General features: G+C 37.3%; 1 protein-coding gene across 1 annotated transcript in view; it reads right to left on the bottom strand.

The window, feature by feature from the left end:
- Window positions 1-21431, bottom strand: part of kiaa0753 (KIAA0753 ortholog) — a 95953-nt gene extending 74522 nt beyond the window's left edge. The window contains exons 1-7 of the mRNA XM_039757227.1: window positions 21138-21431; window positions 14750-14867; window positions 14318-14641; window positions 13682-13952; window positions 13066-13172; window positions 12814-12876; window positions 12025-12252 (exon numbers count right to left, since the gene is read on the bottom strand). Coding sequence (XP_039613161.1) covers window positions 12025-12252; window positions 12814-12876; window positions 13066-13172; window positions 13682-13952; window positions 14318-14641; window positions 14750-14857 — 1101 coding nt within the window. The 5' untranslated portion in view covers window positions 14858-14867; window positions 21138-21431. The remainder of the gene's footprint in view (window positions 1-12024; window positions 12253-12813; window positions 12877-13065; window positions 13173-13681; window positions 13953-14317; window positions 14642-14749; window positions 14868-21137) is intronic.
- Window positions 21432-22106: the final 675 nt, after the last annotated feature.

The following is a 22106-nucleotide window of genomic DNA, read 5'->3' as shown; positions in this document are numbered from 1 at the left end:
CCAGTCTGCCGCTGGCTAGGATGAAATCAAACAGGTTTAATTTTCTCTTTGGTGGAAGTGACGGACTCTTAGTGTGCAAGAGTTGAGAACCAGTGAGCGTTCAATCAAAAGTACAATGCATAGAATATAGCAACGAGGAATAAGGAAAATGCATGTTTTGAATTTCACAAACAGAAGAGAAGCTTGTCTGTCTGATGTCTTGTAATTTATATACTAAAACAGAAAAGATAAAGGAAAAAAAGGCTACGAGTGCAGCTGAACACAGCACAACTACTGACCCTTCTTACAGTGTGCTCCATGAGGCAGCACGCGATAAGACCTCAGAAAAAAATGGGCAGCATTGACTGTGCTGGAAGATTGGCGCTCAGTCGGTAAACGTGACACAGACTACAATTTTCACTAGTGCACTTAGGCATGGTGCAGAAACGAGATCAGCAACTCCAATCAGCAAATCTGACATATCCCACAACAAGAAGTTGCACAATGTGACATCATCTTTAGTCGTCCTAATTAAGTTGCTAATGATAAATCTTTGGGCTTTCTCCCATAGCCAGGCAGATTTGCACCCATGCCATAACTGTTAAACTTCCATATAATGCTCCTAATTATGTTTCTTGGAGTGCAAACTTTTCAGGAAATCTTCTTATACATAATGCTCTTGAGGTGCAATGAAATAATTTCATCTCTCAGCATTTGTGAAAGTTCCTTCGACTTAACCATGACTGCAGCTCACCTTGAAAGCATTCATGGGTGGGGTTTATTGTATTTATGCATCACTGCTAAATTAAGGATCATGCTAGAGTTTCCAAAGGCTTAATTATGTAGGAATTGAATACTTCTGACTGCTATATTAACAAAATATCCCGTTACTCAGGATATACCACATCATACTTTTCTTTATTGATTTTATTATCACTCAACTGATAAATAAGCCATCCATGGCAAAAAGCTAGCTCTCCGAAAAAACTTGCATTGGTAAATCTTTACAGTTTTTGTGGGCTTGAGTATTTACAATTACAACTATAGGAGCAGGCAGTTGTTGTACAACTAGAAGTGACTTTAATTACGAGAGGTTACACTCTCCTTCAAAAACTAACTACTCTCACTTCTCTTGGGGAACATTTTTTGCACTCTCTGAAATGTAAAAGATGACAATCTCTTCTCTTTATGGACCTGAAAGCTGATATTCACTGTGCCAAGCAAAGTTCTGTGCCAGTGACTGAGTCCAGTCTGAGTCCTCTCAAGCCTTATGGAGAAAAGCGCAGCACACCACAAAGGATCATGCTAAAAGAGAGAGAGTGCACTCCAACACAAGAATCCTCCATTTGAACCCACAGCAACAACAACATACAACTCCTCACAGCATCAGACAACATTCTTAAAGACTTGGTATTATAAACGTGTTTATCTGTGCTAAGATAAATTAGAACTCTAAACAGCCATGTGCTACATGTTTGTCTGCCTAGTCTGTTTTGCTATGTGTTTTCTATGACTTTATATTTGCATATACTGTATTTCTATAGTTGTTGTTTTTATCAATAAATTATATTATTCTGTCTCTTAAAACATTCATGCTTCAGTTACATTGATATATGTGTAACAGTCAGAGACATATTTTGAGGCAGTCACTGTGCACTGGGGAGATACCAAAGGACTGGAAAATGACAAATATTATCCCATTATATAAAAAGGGTAAACGGGCAGATCCAAGCAATTATAGGCCAGTAAGCTTAATGTGCATCACAGGAAAATTAATAGAAGGAATTATTAAGGATAAGATTGAGCAACACATGCCAAAGACAGGAGTTATTCTGAACAGTCAGCACGGGTTCAGAAGAGAGAGGTCGTGTTTTACTAACATGCTCGAATTCTATACGGAAGCAACAAAAGGATATGGTCAAAGTGGAGCATGTGATATTATTTATCTTGAGTTTCAGAAAGCATTTGATAAGGTGCCACATGAGAGGTTGGGCATCAAGTTAAAAGAAGTGGGAGTTCAGGGTGATGTGGTTCAGGCACAGGAAGCAGAGGTGATGGTGCAAGGAACCTCATCAGAATTGGGTGATGTTAAGAGTGGTACTCCACAGGGGTCAGTGCGAAGACCGATGTTAATTTTAACATATATACATGTATTGGGCCTGCACGAAATTAACATTATTTTGGGTAAAAATTTTAAAGTGCCTTTCAGACAGCCTTGGTGTCACAATCCCTCCTAACCCATTAACAGCTGTGTTTGGTGTTCTTCCAGATGGGTCTAAAGTGGAGAAGGACAAACAAACTGTGATTGCATTCACTACACTTCTGGCACGCAGACCTATTTTGCTAAACAGGAAGAATCCTAACTCTCCTCTTTAAAGTCAGTGGGAAACCGATGTTTTATACTATTTGAAATTGGAAAAACATCAAATATTCAGTTAGAGGATCTGTACAGATTTTTTTTTCAAAAGCAGGCAGGATTTAATCAATAATATTTTAGAATAAGCTCTTAAAGCACAGAGGAAGCAATTATCTCCTCATTTCTTTTTCTTCTCCATTCATCTCTATTGGTCTATTAAACTCATCAATTAGGTATGTTTACAAGCCTTAAGTTTTAACCCGCTGGCCATGTTCACTCTCTCGATCTGGGGTGGGGATTGACTTGTTTTTTCAATCTCAATCCTATTTTTTTGTAAAAAATGATCGATTTGTATGGAATGATTACAATAAAATTATTTTAAAAAAATCATATATATATAAAATAATAATAATAATTTTTGCATTTATATAGAGCTTTTCTCGCTACTAATATATATATATGACTTGGATAGGAATATAAGTAACAAGCTGGTTAAGTTTGCAGATGATACCAAGATAGGTGGACTGGCAGATAATTTGGAATCTGTTAAATCATTACAGACATACTTAGACAGCATACAGGCCTGGGCAGATTTGTGGCAGATGAAATTTAATGTCACTAAATGTAAGGTATTACACATAGGAAGTAGAAATGTTAGGTTTGAATACACAATGGGAAGTCTGAAAATCGAGAGTACACCTTATGACAAGTAACATGGTAGGGTTTTTTTAAAAGAATTAAAAAAGTGGATAGGCCTGGCGAGCTTTGTTGAGCTGAATGGCCTGTTCTCATCTAGATTGTTCTGAAGTTCTAATATTCTAAAGATCACCTCCTACAGAAAAAGGTACAGAAAATAAACTAGGAGTATTACCAAATTATTTAATCAACTAGACATTAAGCCTGTTACAATAACGGGCGCGAGAACAGTAGTGCATAAACATTAGTAGGAACAGTCTACAGTATATTAAATGGCAAGGGACCTTGTATGTGGCTGTAATATGTGTCACTGTATTGTGTGCCTTTAATTTTCTCTCGCAGTAATACTGGTTTATATTTCTATAAAATGCCTGTAATTTTCTCTGACAGTAATACATTGGAATCTCAGTTCACGGCCATAATTTGTTCCAAAACTCTGGTCGAAACCCGAGTTGGTCATGAACCGAAGTAATTTCCCCGATAGGATTGTATGTAAATAAAATTAATCCGTTCCAGACCGTACAAACTATATGTAAATATATATTTTTTAAAAAATTTTAAGCACAAATATATTTAATTAAACCATAGAATGCACAGCGTAATAGTAAACTAAATGTAAAAACATTGAATAACACTGAGAAAACCTTGAACAACAGAGAAAACTAACACTGCAAGAGTTTGCGCTATAGCTCTACGAACCGCTTGCTAAAAAACATTTTTTTTAATGAGTTTTAACCACAGGGAAAAAAATGAACATTTGAAAAATCCGTAATTTAATAAACACCAAGAAAAGTAACATTGCAACAATGCACGCGTGTGTGTGTGTGTCTGTCTCTCTCGTGCACGCGCCTGTGTGTGTGTCTATCTCTTTCTGTACATGGAATGCACAGGAAGAGACAATGCATGCGGCCCCGCGCATGTTCACTTCACCAGAAGACACACATACATGGACAACTGGACGCACACAGGGGTTTTATTAAATAGGATGACTGGAAATGCCAAAGGCAAAGGTGATAATTAATTAAGCAGGTTAAATTCTCATTTTTCCTACATTAGCTAATTAATTAATAACATTAAAATTAATGCAATTTAACAATTCACTCAAAAGCATTCAAGCAGTTTTCTCCAACAAAAGCAACATATTTATAAATTAACTTTTAAATATATTTAGCAGGGCAGCATGGTGGCGCTGTGGGTAGCGCTGCTGTCTCGCAGTTAGGAGACCTGGGTTCACTTCCTGGCTTCTCCCTGCGTGGAGTTGGCATGTTCTTCCCGTGTCTGCGTGGGTTTCCTCCCACAGTCCAAAGACATGCAGGTTAGGTGCATTGGTGATCCCTAGTGTGTGCTTGGTGTGTATGTGTGTGTGCCCTGCAGTGGGCTGGCGCCCTGCCCAGGGTTTGTTTCCTGCCTTGCGCCCTGTGTTGGCTGGGATTGGCTCTAGCAGACCCCCTTGACCCTGTAGTTAGGATATAGTGGGTTGGATAATAGCGGGTTGGATAATGGATGGTTGGATATATTTAGCATAATTCTGATCATTTTTAAGTGTATTAGAAATGTTTCTTATGAATGGGTGTTCCTATCTACATAGTAGTAGTGTAACCAAAGGGAAAGCAGCATGTTCATTTTAGTGCATTGCATGAACAAAATTACAATTTTCCATGGGTCTTAAGTCATTCATTTTTTTTTGTAATACAAGTAAATTATGTAATGGTTATAGTCTGAACACAGGGAACTACTGACTGATGCTGCTATTTTAACAATTGCCTTTGGACAAGTGATTCTTACTGTCACATTCTGCTAATGCATAATAAGGTAAATAAATAAATTTCTTCTGCTTTTCAAATTCAGTTACTAATTTTGACATTTGGTTGCAGTGGCGATTTGTAATGTTTCATTAATCTTAACAATTAAACAAGCAAATTTCCATACCAGATTGAATGAAAAAAAACCCTCACCATCTTAACTTTTTAAAATAAACCTCCACATTCCAAGTCATTCTTTAATACATTTATGCAGCAGGTTTATGCATAAAACTATTTAACAGATTACTTTTTAATTTATTCTTTTACCAAAGGAGATGTATTATTTACAGAATAATATGGGTACTTTGATTAATCTTTAAACTATTTTTTGATATTTGATATTTGTTCAATCTTTGCATCATGCCTTTGAATGTGTTTAACTACTTATTCTGAAGGAGGAAATATATTCTGAACTTGGCTCAGGAATATTTTGTGCATTATAAGCCGTTAGTTTACATAATACTGTATATGCATTACATCTATTTTTTATGGTGCAACAGTTGGCAAGGACAGAAAAAGGCATACAGCATATAGATTACTGTACAAAGGCTTATACCACCCAACAAAATTATTTTTAAAGCTAGTTATCTGGTCAGTAAGTGTTTGGTAGCTCATGAAAACACCATGAAGCATTAAAATAAGCATACACAGTAATACAATAAAAATACCAAACAAGTTTACTTTAGTACACTGCTGTATAATTTTTCCAGGTAGTCCCATCAGGTGGACCCAAGTAAACATAGATCAGTAGAAGTGTTTGAGAAACTCCAGAGAAGGGACTCCAGGGTATGAACTCTGAGGGAAAGCTGAAAGATTTGAACTTTTTCAGTCAAGTCAAACAAATTCAGAGGTGAATTGATTGAAATTTTAATTATGAAGGGAATGAGTACAGTGTATCCCTATTGTTACTTTAAAATTCAAATTCAAATCCTAGGGAACTTGCAGCATTTCAGTTGCTTTCTTAATTAGTAACCAATTACTGCTGCTGATGGAATATACTTTTTCTTCTAATTTTACGTTACTTGCTCCTCAATTAAGAATCCAGGTTTCTCTTTTCCTTAACCTGTTGCCAATCAAGAATGAGATGTTGAGGAAACCAATAACTATCCATTTATTTTGGTCACAGTGAAGTATAGGATATTTGAAATGAGAACAGAATTGTATTTTTCTTCTCTTTTGGATTTTCTTTAAGGATATAGAAATTCCATAAGAATACGATTTAAACATTATACAAATTAATACCTTTATTTTTTTTTTTGTTTTAAGAGTTTTGTCTTAGATAATTTTGTTTTTACCTATAATATAATTGTAGTTGTGTATAGTGTGCTAAGCTTGTAAGTGGGAACATGCTTTGTAAGAATTATTAATCCAAGTTAAACTTTTAAAAATTTTATAGTACTGAAGTGAAATTAAATAATGCTATATAATTCTGATACCAGAAGCTATACTAACAGTTCTGATATGGTTTGGGTACAAAAATGTTTAAACACTGCATCTACTGGTTAAATTGATTTAAAAATTGTACAAAGAGTTTTATTTGATAGGTACAAGATACTACTCTCTAGAAAAGAAAATTAAAAAGCTAAGGACCATTGAGATATTGAAGAAGCTATGTAACCAGCCTTGGCCCTTTTAGATCATCATGTACCTCAGGTCTATAGACTGGTGAAACAAACCTTATACATTCAGGACATACATTTGCCTACATAAATTTGTAATTTTAGGAGAAGCATGCACGAAAATTGTAAAATCAGGGGTGGACAAATTGGTAGACTGGACTCCCAGAACATCCAGTTTTTAATTCTGGACAACCAAACTACAGACTTGCAAAGCTCGGCAGACTACCAGATATTTTGGATCTGTTTTTGTTAGGAAAATATTGCATGAACCCATCTGATAAAAAAACAAAAGGTGCAGACCTTCATGTACAATCTTAACTTTGGTGTTGCTTTTAAAGACACAGATTACAGTGTACCAAACTACCATAACCACCTTCTAAAGACCAGTTTATATTTCACGCATTCACACTGGTTTTGAGGGCAGCACAACAAAAATGACATTGGATGCTGGGTTTTTGCCACATCCTATGCGCAGAATTTGTTTCTAACTATACAGCGATTTAGGTGCAGGCCGTGTGCCCTAAATGGTGAGTTTAGATGAGAGGTGGGTTAGGAGGGTGTTGAATGAAGGGTTGAATAAGATGCAATAGGTCTTCCATGCACAATGAAGACTTTCAAAAATATTTGACATAGGTCTCTTCATTATCTGTGTCACCTATTCTTAAGAATGTTGTACTCACCCTAACCTTTGCTGTTTATGGTTAATGGGTCTGCACACTCAACAGGGGCTTAAGAACTAAATAGAGTGGGCAGAAAATTCCACAGGCTCCCAAGCTTCAGAAGCCTTAAGCAGCTTCCTTGTTTTCCTCCAAAAATATCCCACCTCATGTTTATCAATAAATCCAGCAAACTCATCTGATCAGGCTTGTGACTGGCAATAGACCAGTGTTTCGTGGGTCTCAACCATGTTTGTGAAGAGCTGCCACACAACTGTGTAGTAAAGTTAGCTGAGTAAGTCAAAGTGCGAATTATTACAAAAATAAATAGAAAATAATTTTTCAAATACTGGAAGACCTATTCTAGCAGATTAAATACACAAAATGCACACAACACTGCAACGAGGGGGCAGCATGACAAACAACTCAAAGATTGTATTGTGCTGTATGCACTGAGCAGCCAGAACCCACAAGCAGTCGTTTGTTTTCTAGCAAAACTCATTTAAAAATTGAAAAGGTGATAAAGCACAGTAACAATAGATGGTTTACTTTATTAAGTTAACTTGTTATATCTAAGAAATGGTGGTGCAAAGCTTAGACATTTCATGAATGCACAACCTGGAAACAACAAATGTATACTGATGCAGCTGGTAACTCTTTTCAACTGATGATGCTTGCTACTACTGAGAAAATGATCTAAAATATTCAGAAGCTTGTTGATCACATGTGATGGCAGGAATGCTCCAACAATAGCCCTGTCACACATTTCTGAGAGTTCAGCCTTAGGAAGTAGACATTAACCTTTCAAAATCAGTGCACTAATACTCCATTACAAACAGATCTTGCCTTATGCGATCACAGAGAAGAATCTTATAAAAAAATAAGTTGACCAAAATTAATTAATATGTACTATGGACTCCTAACAGGTATACTGAAGGGATGTGAAAATGCTCCTTAAATTAACTCAAAAACTGCAGAGTGTAAAGACGCTTTTTCAGGCCTAAACCAAAATTTTAATAACATGGGTGCCCTCAAAATGTTCCAAGCATGATAAATTTCAGTGCAACTGTTTACGTAGACCTCTGGCTCTGGTCAACCAAAGGTGAATGACATTGTAAAGGACATAATGATGTTGTTTTTGAAAATGAAGATAATTGGTGGGGCCTAAATTAGGCCTGAAAATAAAATCTGAGAATAGAATATTAATGCAGCTCATTTTTGTTAAAATTCTTTGTGTGCATTGGAAAAAGACCACATATCAACATGACAATCATTCAAACATTATCCACAGTGCATCTGGAAAGTATTCACAGCGCATCACTTTTTCCACATTTTGTTATGTTACAGCCTTATTCCAAAATGGATCAAATTCATTTTTTCCTCAGAATTCTACACACATCACCCCATAATGACAACGTGAAAAAAGTTTGAGATTTTTGCAAATTTATTAAAAATAAAAAAATTGAGAAAGCACATGTACATAAGTATTCACAGCCTTTGCCATGAAGCTCAAAATTGAGCTCAGGTGCATCCTGTTTCCCCTGATCATCCTTGAGATGTTTCTGCAGCTTAATTGGAGTCCACCTGTGGTAAAGTCAGTTGATTGGACATGATTTGGAAAGGCACACACCTGTCTATATAAGGTCCCACAGTTGACAGTTCATGTCAGAGCACAAACCAAGCATGAAGTCAAAGGAATTGTCTGTAGACCTCCGAGACAGGATTGTCTCGAGGCACAAATGTGGGGAAGGTTACAGAAAAATTTCTGCTGCTTTGATGGTCCCAATGAGCACAGTAGCCTCCATCATCCGTAAGTGGAAAAAGTTCGAAACCACCAGGACTCTTACTAGAGCTGGCTGGCCACCTACACTGAGTGATCGGGGGAGAAGGGTCTTAGTCAGGGAGGTGACAAAGAACCTGATAGTCATCCTGTCAGAGCTCCAGAGGTACTCTGTGGAGAGAGCAGAACCTTCCAGAAGGACAGCCATCTCTGCAGCAATCCACCAATCAGGCCTGTATGGTAGAGTGGCCAGACGGAAGCCACTCCTTAGTAAAAGGCACATGGCAGCCTGCCTGGAGTTTGCCAAAAGGCACCTGAAGGACTCTCAGACCATGAGAAACAAAATTCTCTGGTCTGATGAAACAAAGATTGAACTCTTTGGTGTGAATGCCAGGCGTCACGTTTGGAGGAAACCAGGCACCGCTCATCACCATGCCAATACCATCCCTACAGTGAAACATGGTGGTGGCAGCATCATGCTGTGGGGATGTTTTTCAGTGGCAGGAACTGGGAGACTAGTCAGGATAAAGGGAAAGATGACTGCAGCAATGTACAGAGACATCCTGGATGAAAACCTGCTCCAGAGCGCTCTTGACCTCAGACTAGGGCGATGGTTCATCTTTCAGCAGGACACCGACCCTAAGCACACTGCCAAGATATCAAAGGAGTGGCTTCAGGACAACTCTCTGAATGTCGTTGAGTGGCCCAGCCAGAGCCCAGACTTGAATCCAATTGAACATCTCTGGAGAGATCTTAAAATGGCTGTGCATCGACGCTTCCCATCCAAACTGATGGAGCTTGAGAGGTGCTGCAAAGAGGAGTGGGCAAAACTGGCCAAGGATAGGTGTGCCAAACTTGTGGCATCATATTCAAAAAGACTTGAGGCTGTAATTGCTGCCAAAGGTGCTTCGACAAAGTATTGAGCAAAGGCTGTGAATACTTATGTACATGTGATTTCTCAGTTTTTTTATTTTTAATAAATTTGCAAAAACCTCAAGTAAACCTTTTTCACGTTGTCATTATGGGGTGTTGTGTGTTGAATTCGGAGGAAAAAAATGAATTTACTCCATTTTGGAATAAGGCTGTAACATAACAAAATGTGGAAAAAGTGATGTGCTGTGAATACTTTCCGGATGCACTGTATTTGTCAAAATATTCCAAGATGTCAACTGTGTTTATATTGAGGTAGAAGAATGCTATGCATTTATGTACAACAAAACTTTACAAATTGCTGTAAAATGTTGCACATAATCCTCCACCCATATATAAAGCTAGGTTACCAGAAAGCGCGCAAACCTGGTAACCCAGCAGACTAACATATGCATTTACAATTTGACCACCCCCACAATCCATACCCCGTAACCTACTGGAGTGAACTTGTTCAAAGTAAATAAATTCTAGTTTTTTTTTTGTGGGATTAGTTGTGTCAAGTTTGATTCAGATGGAGTAATTCATTTTTTAAGTTATCATGTCTAAATCCTCACATCCTGACACCCTTACATCCATAACCAGAAATTTAAAAGTGTTCAAATCACTTTCATAGATTTCTGAAATCAGTAAATCCACCGACAACTGTTTGACACTATCATAACTTTCCACACAATACTGTTGCATTGTTGAAAAATTTAGAGATGCCTTTTCTTCTTCCCAAAACCCACAAAATAGACAATCCTAGATTCCCTACTGTTTCCACATATTGCTGTCCCACCACTTATATTGTGGATAATGATAATGAGAACACTGGTTGAAAGTCTTCCTTCATGTTTAAAAGACAATAACCATCCTCTCACGACCACTTTCAGTTACAAGGCACTGACTGACTGCTTCATCTTTAACATGAATAGCACTTCTTTTTACATAGTCATTTCTCACGATGGATGCCTCATTACCCTTAGACTTTTCTTCAAAAGACATTCAACACAGGACCCTTCACACTCACCCTCATCTGACTGGCAACACTGATTCTTAAACTTAATGTTTTCTCTTTTTTTCTCAAAGGCAGGCAAGTTGCAATGGCTGCTAGGATGAAGCCAGAATCTGTGTTAGCTGGATGGAAGAGCATTTCCTTTTTTTCCCTCTAAGGTTTACCTGTCTTACACAAAATATATACTGACAACTGTGTTGGTGCTGCCTCTGGCCCAGAACCCAGCTTCAGGAATTCATTAACCACTTTATTAGTCACTATCCATCTCACAGGTTCATAGTTCATTTTTCTACAACACTTCAGTTTTTTAAAAGCCATTTGACTAACACAGTTACCTTATTGATGACCCCATTAACTACTTACATTTAAATACTTGTATGCACCCTACTCCATAAAAGAGTCGCTTTTACCCTTAGGGTACTTTCCCTTATTACAGGAGTAGCTATGCCACTTGCAAATATGTCACCAACATCACAATTACATCTGGTTCCACTGTGAAATTTAATAATAAAAAAGAGGCCTTCTGCCAATCAACAGATGTTATTGGTTGCATTTCTCACAAAACATATTCAGCCATCTACATAGGTGTTCATATTTAAGTTGTTAAAATCAAAGACCTTACAAAACCTACTGTAGAACATTTTGAATTTGAAATCAGCTACACTTTTTTTTGTTTGTGTTCTTTGGTTTGGTTTAAATAACATCTGAAAAACATAGAAGATGCAAAGTTCATTCTCAGACTTACTTCACACACTTCTCTTAAGAATAAATTACTGTTTAACTTTGCTCTTCTTAGTCTTCAATAATTCCTGTTTTTTGCACCTCTTCTTTCATATAATCTCCAGCTTTGTTCCTTCCTTCTCCTCTAATGTATGTAAACCACTTTCCTTTTCAGTCACATACCTGATAAAAGCTACACAGCTGAAACATTGTTTCTCTAACATTCTTTTCTTTTTAGAGAAAGGTTTTCATGAGAAAAAACCTTTACCATTCTTCCTTTTTCATATGCACATTGATGCTGTCTCTTGCATAGCACCATAAATGTGTGTGCTATTTAAAATTCAGGCATTTGGGTAATTACAGAGAACAAAATTTCAGTCCAAAGGTAGACAGATGGTCAAGTGCACTGCAGACGCATACAGATACACAAACAACTCTACAATATTTGCATGGAAAAATAAAAATGTAGTCACTATTTCCAATCAGACTTACCTCAAGTTGCTCAAGGATATTAATTGTGCTCTCAGAAACAGCTCTGCCTACTCCTGCTCCTGCAACCAGTTTTGCAGAACAGAGGGCAAGCTGCCGAACTAGTTTGGCAAGTTCTCTGTAATATGAGGGCACGCGGGTCTCCATCTGGTCAGAGAGCTGGCTGACAAAGACCTGCAGGGCACGCACTGTTCCCCGATGAGCTACAATCAGCCTGTCCATTGCCCTAGACTAAAGGAAAGGATGGAGAAACAGGATTATTTTTAACAGTATTGATCTGTAGGTGCATATTAAAACACATTAAATAAAGTGAAAAATATTAGGATAAGGAGGTACTAGACCATTTATTTTTTCATTTAGATATGTTGAAAATACCCTCATTACTTGAAAAAAAACTAATATAAGCAGTATTGCAATGTCTCTTACTCATACTTGTGTTACGATATAAGCACTAAGAAATATATTGCCAACACTATAAAATTTGTTTATATGGACACTCTCAATCTGGAAACATTTTTATGCATGGACCAAATCAGGATAGAACCCAAGAAAGTCTGAATACAGCAAGTGAAAGCATGATTCATTTGATGAAATTAGTTGGGAAAGTCAAGACAAATGCAGCTATTTAATATTTATTTATATATCACCCTGGGATAATTAACATTACCAGAAAAAGCTCCACTATCTATCACCATTACCAAACTCGGCTCCTTAAATTCATTACCTGGGTAGCTCTGATAAAACAACAATTAATATTTAGTTTGATACTTAACTTGAGGTGCAAACACGTACCTTTATCGCATTCTTGTCTTTGTGGGGACTGAACCGGTCTACTTCCTCCAAAATTTCTTTAACCTAAAAAAAAAAGTACCAAAAATATATACTATATTATTTTTAAGCATCAAAAGGGAATAGAGATTGCATAACCTCTGTCTTCATGCATTTTTAGTGGATATATAAAAATGTCAAAGTACAGGAGGATCCACTCATAAATTATGTAAAAGAGTACCCACTGATTTGATATACTATTAAAAGTAAACTAACCCGCTGCTGCAGTGCATAAATTATCCTTGCTGAGCGGGCTGCTTGCTCCTGCCTCCGAACGTGAGCACGACGCACTTCCTCAGGGTCCAGAGGCTCAATAGGCTCTCCTGTAAAGTATCAACAAGACAAGTGATTAAACAATTAAAAAAAAAAACCAACTTTTGCAGTAATATTAAATCATGTGAAGAACTGTTAGTAGAGACAGGATTAAAATGTTATTAGGCAGGTAGTGTGTTGTAGTGGATAAAGCTTTTAACCAAGGTTTTAAGTTCTGTTACTGTACAAGTCACTTAAACTGTCTGTGCTCTACTGTAAATAAGTTACTTTTTTACTGTAAACAACCACAATGTATCCTGATCATGCACATTGACCTGAATAATTAGGCCCACTAAATACTGCATATTAGAATAATCATATTTTTACATTTAGGGATTGAGTGCCCATTTTTTAAATAAATAATTCCAGTATAGCATCAATTGAAAACATAAAAATCTTGTAAAAATGAACTGAACTGAAAAATGTTTACAAATATTTCCCTACAAAAAAATCTAAATTATGAAAAGTTCTGTTCTTCATGATCAAGGTCTGAATATAACCTCCATATTCATATGCTTACCACGATTAGCAATTTCCTCAAAACCCTTTTTGCACGCATTGAGTTCTTTCTGCAATCGACACATCTCAACAAGGAGCTTCCCTTCTTGGTTTTTGAAAGGACTTCCTTGTCTTTGTACTGGCCCAAAGTCTTTTGTTGGTGGTGAAACCGGCATTTTAGCACTGGTAGGATGAATAAGCTTTTCAGGGATGTAGACAAGAACACTGGCTCCTGATGGCATGACCTCTGCCCTGGCACTGGTGTTGTTTGGCTTTTTTGTCTTTTGCTTTAACTGCAGAGGACACAGGCAATTTATTTTTGTATTTAAATATAGTGTGTATATATATACACATACACACACACACACACACACACACACACACACACACACACACACACACACACACACACACACACACACACACACACACACACACACACACACACACACACACACACACAGGTTATATGCATTATATATGTAAAATTATACATATGCATGACTGCATATGTCTATGACAAAAAATGCTAATAGGTAAACTATCCTTCTCTAGGATTTAAAAATATTTAACAGGAACTTTTTTTCAAATCATTTAATCATTAAGCTACACAATCTGACATATGAAAGGATTTAGTTATTAGATTAAGTAGACATACCCCATGACTCATTTTTTCACATGGTTCCTCATCTTCTGCATTCACTGTAGCTGGTTCTTGCAAACTGTCTGCCAGCATGGACATCTGCTTTTGGCGTCGCAGGTCTCTCTGTGCTTTTTTAACCGCCCACTGAAGACGTTCTTCTGAGATCACAGAAAACTGCATTGAACTCTCTGAAGTGCCTGGACTATATGCCACCTGGGGGCTGCTTGGATCATTACAGGGTTTGAAGGGTGCCAGTTTCTCAATTATAATTGGTGCAGGGTTACAAAATCGAGTTGCTAGGTTTGCAGGCATGGCAGGAACATCCCTGTTAAACTGGAGCTGCTCACATACAAAAATAAGAACAGAATAAGGACAAATTTGTACTACAAAAAAGAATGATGTTTAGAAAGTGGCATTAAAATACCTGTAAATATCTAAAAAGTCTACCTGGTTTTGGAGAAACTGATTTCTGGTCTGAGCATCAGCCTTCCAGGTACCACCCATCTGATTCATTTTAGCAAAAGTTACTTGCAAAGGCCATTTTTGAGGTTTCATTTCCTTTTTCCTATGAAAAAAGATGAGATAACAGCTAAATGTTTACAAAAAATACAATATACTTTATTAAGATAAGCTGTAGATCATACAGAAACACAGTCAAACTGATCACAAGTGAAAAGGCCTGTTAAACAGACAGTGTGTCAATATCACAGACCTATACCTTACCAAATGCAATGAAGTTTTAATGGAATCCCCTTTTGAAAAAGATTTGTTTTTAGCTGCATAACAAAAACAATCCTATACCTCAGGGCAAACAAAATAAAAACAACCAAACCTGGCAAATGATTTTTGGAAATAAAACAAAAATAAATTGTGGATAAGAGAGGAATAGAACCCAATTTCTGTACCTGTTTTGTCTAGTTCTTGGTCTCAAAGCCTATCCCAAAACCTTGTGTAACTGTTGCCATTGATTGGCTGGCATCCGGATCAGGTCAACAACTGATCCTTTGCCAGGATGGGAGGCCAGAAGGATGAAGAGATTGAAGGAGTTGGCCTTTCCGGTGCCTATATTCTCCCAATACACTGGAGGCCAGTATTCTTGTGTCACTGCCCCTGCTTTTCAACCCACAGGTATACTGGGAAATGTAGCCCCATGCTACAGCCTTGTGGTATACCATGCCTACTGCTAGGGTGAGCTGCCGGAAGGAGTCATCCCTGCCTTCTGTCAGACTATGGGTAGACACCAGAAGTACTCCCGGGATCTCGTTTAAAAACTGCTCTGCCTTGCCTCGAAAAGTCAGAGTCAGGAGGCAGAGTACAACACTTGGAATAGGAGTTGTGAGAAGAAGACAGAAAAGGAAGGATTCACCGTCCATTTAAATTCTGTATTGTTTGAAAGGTATTTGGAAGAATAAAATCCATTATTTCAACCAGCAACTGTGTATCAGCTATGGCCTGGTCTAGCCACTCAGGTCCTTAACGAGGAACCTGTGAGCTGGATCACCATCAGGGAATCACGCCACATGGCCGTAGTGCCGTAATTCACACTCCCTCACAATGCAGGTGATGTGCTTCATTCAGGACTCCATCAGCCACCGCTTATTTGACTGAAAATCAAACCAACGGTACCCAAGGATGCTCCGATGAGACACAGTACCAAAGGAGTCCAGTCTTCATCTCAGGTCACTGGATAGCATCCATGTCTCACAACCATATAGCAAGACAGAAAGCACCCTGACTCTATAGACTTGGACTTTTGTCATTTTGCATAGATACCAGGAAAGCCACACACCCCTTTCCAGCAACCCCATGACTGCCATGCTGTCCCAATCCATCTACTGACTTCATAGAAAAAGTCATCAGAGACATGAATGTCGATGGCCAAGGTAAGTAAACCACTTGACAAGGATGACATTCTCTTCGCAGACAGACACACTGCTGATGGCTGTGCCCAAGAGATCATTAAAGGCCTGGATCTTGGTTTTTATCAAGGACACTCGCAAGCCCAGTCACTCAGAGTCCTCACTCAGTTTCTCAAGAGCCCCAATCAGAGCCTCCATTGACTCCACGGAAATTATAGCATTGTCAGCAAAGTCAAAATCAGTGAATCTTTCTTCACCAACAGATGCCCCACAGCCACTGGACCCTACAACCCTGCCCAACACCCAGTCCATGCAAGCACTGAACAGAGTAAGAGCAAGAACATAGCCCTAAAGGACCCCAGAATCAACTGTGAAAAAAATGCAGAGGTTCTGCCTCCAGTCTGCACAGCACTCACAGTACCAGTGCACAGGCTGGCCAGGATATCCAGCAACCTTGAGTGGATCCCACAAAGTCTCAGGATGTCCCACAGGGCAGCTTGATCAACTGAGTCGAAGGCTTTACAAAAATTGACAAAGGCTGCAAAGAAACTCTGCCGATATTCGCATTGGCATTCCAAGAGAGCCCTCAGTGCCAGGATGAGGTTGATGGTAGACTTCATAGGCATAAAACCAGACTGTTCCATTCGCTGGTAGGTGAGCAAGTGATCACGGATCCTTATTGAGGACGACCCTAGCAAGGACCTTACCCAGCACCAAGAGCAGTGTTATCCCCCTGTAGTTCCCGCCATAAAATATCAGGTGATAAAATTTCAAATAAGACCAACATTGGGGTTCTAGACTCATTAGTTTGCAAGAAATCAAGTGACAGATGGACAGACATTACCATTGTATTCATAGAGAGGGAGAGATTGTGCTGAACTCCATCTGTCTGTACTTCCCTGATATTGAATAGGGAACAGAGCTTCACAAACAAGCCTCAGATAAAAACTAAAGGTGGTCAATCTGGCTGGTTTATGTCATGAACCACACTCATTTTTTTCTGGGAATGATAAATTTTTGCTTAAACAAGATTTACCCTGTAATAATGTTATTTATTCTTAGGAAGCATTTTGCTTAAGTCATTTAATTGTTTGTGACGCCTTGTAAAATTATTATTTATTTATGTGCAGGTATTTAAAGATATATTGTTTTTATTTGAGCCATTTTGGTAACTGGTTGCTAGGTGAGAACTCTAAATCCAAAGAGGACTGTTTCATTTATGTTAGGTAGAATGCCCACAGGGGACTGGGCAGTCTAATTGTCTGGAATCCCTACAGATTTTATTTTTTTCTCCAGCCGTCTGGAGTTTTTTTTTGTTTTTTCTGTCCCCCCTGGTCATTGGACCTTACTCTTATTCTATGTTAATTAATGTTGACTTATTTTGTTTTCTTATTGTGTCTTTTATTTTTCTATTCTTTATTATGTAAAGCACTTTGAGCTACTGTTTGTATGAAAATATGCTATATAAATAAATGTTGTTGTTGTAGGCAGTTGCCAGGGTCAGGTCCCCATGTCAATTCTGCTATGATATGAATTGCAACTGGGTAAATCTTTTTAAATGTGGATACATTTAAAAACCATTGAGGAAAAAGCTCTCAATTGTATTTGTTTGTTTTGACAGTGCTTTCTTTTCTCTTTCATATTATAGACTTACCATTCCCTTTGGTTTAGCCGACAAATCTCTTATCTTCCTGGTTTTGATTCTTTCCTGCCTATTGACCTCTCTTCCCAGTTGCCTCCTTTCACCTGTCTGCTCCCAACCCCAAGGCAGAACAAAAAGTCACAATCTTTAAAATAGGCAACCCAAAAGAAAAATACCTAGTTTGGTTTGTGGGAAAGTGGATCTTTCACTTTTTACATCTCTGTAATCTGTTTTACTGTAAATTTGTGAGGGTTTCCACTTCAGGCTGAACAGTTGTTGCTACCAAGAAATATACACTTTAACAATAACAACATTTACAGTTGAGCAGCAAAGTTGTAGCAGTGCAGATATTTGACACAAAACTGTTCAAAAGAGGAATCCTACATCATTTTCAAGTTGAAAGTCATTGAACCCTTCAGAATGTCCCATTCCATTTCAAATGTTTTCTTGTGGAGGTAACATGGCACTGAGTGCTAATTAGTTTTTGTCTTTAAACAAACCAGCATGTGAGCTTCAAGATGTGACCTCATGGTTATGCTAAAAGTGAGACATAAACATTTATGTAAATTCTGAAAACATACAAGTCACATTTATATTCATCTAAAAAAATCTGAAGTGGTCTCTACATGACAATTTCTACATAAAGTGTAGATTTTATCAGTAAAATATTCTGAAGTGGCCTGTACATGACATTTTCTACATAAAGTGTAGATTTTATCAGTAAAATATGTAGGTCAAGGTGCTCAACACATTTAAACTAACTACATGTTGGTATAAAAACATTTAACTAAAACACAAAATCCAGACTTACACAATACAAAAAAAAAAACACAAAACTGATACATCATGGAAGACATCTGCTTGTTGTTTTATGGCTCAGATTGTGTAGAAGAGACAATTCCACAGCATGCGATATTTAGTAAAGGAAACAAAAAACAAATTGAAAAATGTGCATTTCTGGTTGAGAAATTGGTAAGTAATAATCAGTTCTTCCTGTCCGTTATCCTATACATTTTAATAAACTGTGCATTTTAGGATTCTAACCTTTTATTTTTCCCCAACAACCAATTATTTTAAGTGTACTCATTTGTAAATAGTCTATGTCCTTCAGAGCAATGGCTATTTGCAACATTTTGTGACATTTATGGATTATTGTAAGATAATGATTTAAAAATATTTAAAATGCAACATCCTATATTATAGAGCAATCAGTCCTTTTTCTTGTAAGACAGCATATGGAGAAAGGCCTGGGAAAGTTATGGTACTACAGACAGACAGCAAAAAAAGGTATGTAAATGGGGAGAATTAACCATCAATTAAGAAATTATTTTAATAAAACACAGATGCATAGGTTACAATTATCTAAGTTTCATTATAATTGTTAGCCATGATTTTTTGCATGTGTTATTTAGACACCATAATTCTATTTCTTAACTCTATTGGTTGTTTTTTTAAACTATCCTGTTTCTGATGTGAAATTTGCCTCTCAGTCTACCTAACTTTCAAAGTGCAGGTTTCAGTTCCAATAATTAGACAGAGGAGTAAATAAAATAAAACAACAACTTGGAGACAAGGTGCTCATTCATTGCCATGCACATCACAGCCTATTTGGCAAAATTAGCCTGCAATTTAGTAACCGGATAACATATGAATATTTTAATGCAGATGGCTTTTGCTCAATTCAGCTGGATGTAAAGCAGTTTTAGGTACACTTTCTCCATTATCCAGCCCTGAAGCGCAGCCCTCCTATTCAAACATCTGCAGATGTCAGAATATTTTTCCATCTGTGAAAAGTTACTAAATTCCAACTCTCTTACTCCTCAAATATTGCAGAAACAAGCATGTCACACCTTCATCACCTGACAATTGCATTTCTGCAATTCACTTTTAGAAGTCTTACAGCACAATGTAAAACAAATTACAGCAATTTCAATATGCAAATGGTAGAATTCTGACATGGAAAAAATTGGAAGGGATACACAACCACATTAAAGAGCTTACTACAATGGCTTTAAACAGATCACCTTAAGTCTTGAAAACACTAATTCTCAAATCAAATGATTTCCTATTGACAAACCTGGTAATATCTATCTATCTATCTATCTATCTAATGCCAATGTCCTAGGCTACTTGTCATTCCTGCTTGCCTCTGACATCGTCCACCTTATCATTTTTTTCAAATTCCCTATTTATCTCTTAGTGATTAATTATTCAGCTTGGTGAATTTTATTATCTCACTGAGTCTATCCATGAATCTCAATCAGTACTTCACATTTGAATTACTCTTGTCTATACATTTCAAAATACTCAACACACAGTACCAACTATAACTGCACTGTAACATAAACTGATTTGGTCAGTCTTGCACCAACATAATGCACGTTTGCTTGTGTAAGACTTTCCAGTGTCTTTTATTGCAATCTTCCAAGCATTAAACATTTATTATTATTATTTTGAACAGGATGCCAAACTGGATTTTAAAAAACGCATATTCTTTGAATGGTACAATGTAAAGTAAGGATTGATTCTTTATTTTTCTCTTCCATGCGCAGCCATTCTTGGACTGAAGCAGTTTTCTTCCTCTAAAACACGTGAATGACTTTTAATTCCAGCAAACGTAACTGAAATTTATAAAACTAAAATAAATGCGTTCAATAATTGTGTTTACAGAAAACAGAGCACTGCTTTGGGCTGTGTCCTTAAGCTGTACAAACTTGACTATACCTTTCTATGGAAAAGTGTACTTCAGTCAGACCAACTCACTGCTGTATAGGTAGGCAAACAGAAACTTATTTAAGATTTGCTTTGCACTATTCTCCCTAACACTATGGTCTGTGCCCGTATATGGTACAGTGGTTATGTGCGCGACTGTGCCATGGGGTGGACTAGTATCCCTCCTAGGGTTGACTCCCACCTTGCACCCAGTGCGGCTGAAACATGCAGCAGCTTCCTACGACCTGTTCACAAAACAGTGGATAAACGCTTATAGTTCAGCGTCCCAACATTAATTAAATCTAATACTGTACTACATTTCATACCACTTCTTAATCATTAATTTAAAAAGAAATACAAGTAAACCAACTGATCACTTAAAACCAGGAATTAGACCTGAGTAGCCTACCTCCAATCAAACAATAAAATTAAAGAAACTTTTATGCTCGTCGAATCCGATTGCATTCTGAATGCCACGAATATTTTAGTGAAGTACACAACAGTAACTGACACATACATTACAAATTATCCTTACACATTTAGACATAAAAAACAACATTTGTAAAAATCATCATGATTTAAACCTGAAAATAATGTATTCGTGTAATATATGTAGAATTACCATAGACAAGGGAATGACCGGGTCTTCGCTTCTAAAATGCCGCGCTCCCGTTTTGTCCTTTTAAAACTTCACGCATGACTATTCAGTCGTTTGCGTCCCTTCAACTGACACACTGAAGTCTGTGTATTTTGCCACACTTCAAACGCTACGATCCAGATGTTTAGCGTGTTTAATAAAGGTAAAATCTAGTCTCTCGACCGCAGAAACATTGCAAATAATTCTTTAAGCATGCATTTATAAATGAAACTGTCAAGTCTTTCATACTTCCGGCTATTTCTTCGAGCGCTATGGTAACTCACCACACGGTTATTTTACGTCACACAAAACAAAACTACGGTGTCTTCGAAGGGACAAACTATTCAGTGAACAATATTTATTTACGATTTTATTTATTTATAGTGCCAGAAACCCATCCATTTCTTTATTTCATACGAAGTACATGTCGTCTTACTACGCTTATAATGTTTACAATACAGTAGAATGTAATATTATTTACAGCCTAAACTATTTAATTACGATATAGTAACGCCCCTTCCAAATACAGGAGAATTGTACAGGCTCATTCTTCCTCCGGATGTCCATGAAGACATAAATGATGGAATAAAGGGAACCGGTTGTCACAGAGTCCCTGGCTAGGAGTGGGAGGGAGAGAGAAGAAGGATAGCGTATAGTTCGAAAAACGAACATTGCATTTCTTCCTGATTAATTGTATCTGTGCTGCACTGTTATATTTAACACGGCTACTTAAAACGACTGCACCGCAATGATAGCAAAGCCACAGCAAACAGCACCATCAATGGTATATCCGAGTTAATAGCATATGAAATTGTAAATAACTTCCATAATGTGACTATGTATTTTGAACACAATTTTAAACACTTAATTTTCCTGTTTTAACTCACCAGGTAATATAACACCAGGTCATGTAATTTAAAAAAAATTCTCAGATGATTCTGCACTTATGGGGTG

Source organism: Polypterus senegalus, chromosome 6 (assembly GCF_016835505.1).
Source record: "Polypterus senegalus isolate Bchr_013 chromosome 6, ASM1683550v1, whole genome shotgun sequence".
NCBI lineage: Eukaryota > Metazoa > Chordata > Cladistia > Polypteriformes > Polypteridae > Polypterus > Polypterus senegalus.
The sequence above is the reverse complement of the archived record's forward strand: the minus strand, read 5'-3'. Positions and strand labels throughout refer to the sequence as shown.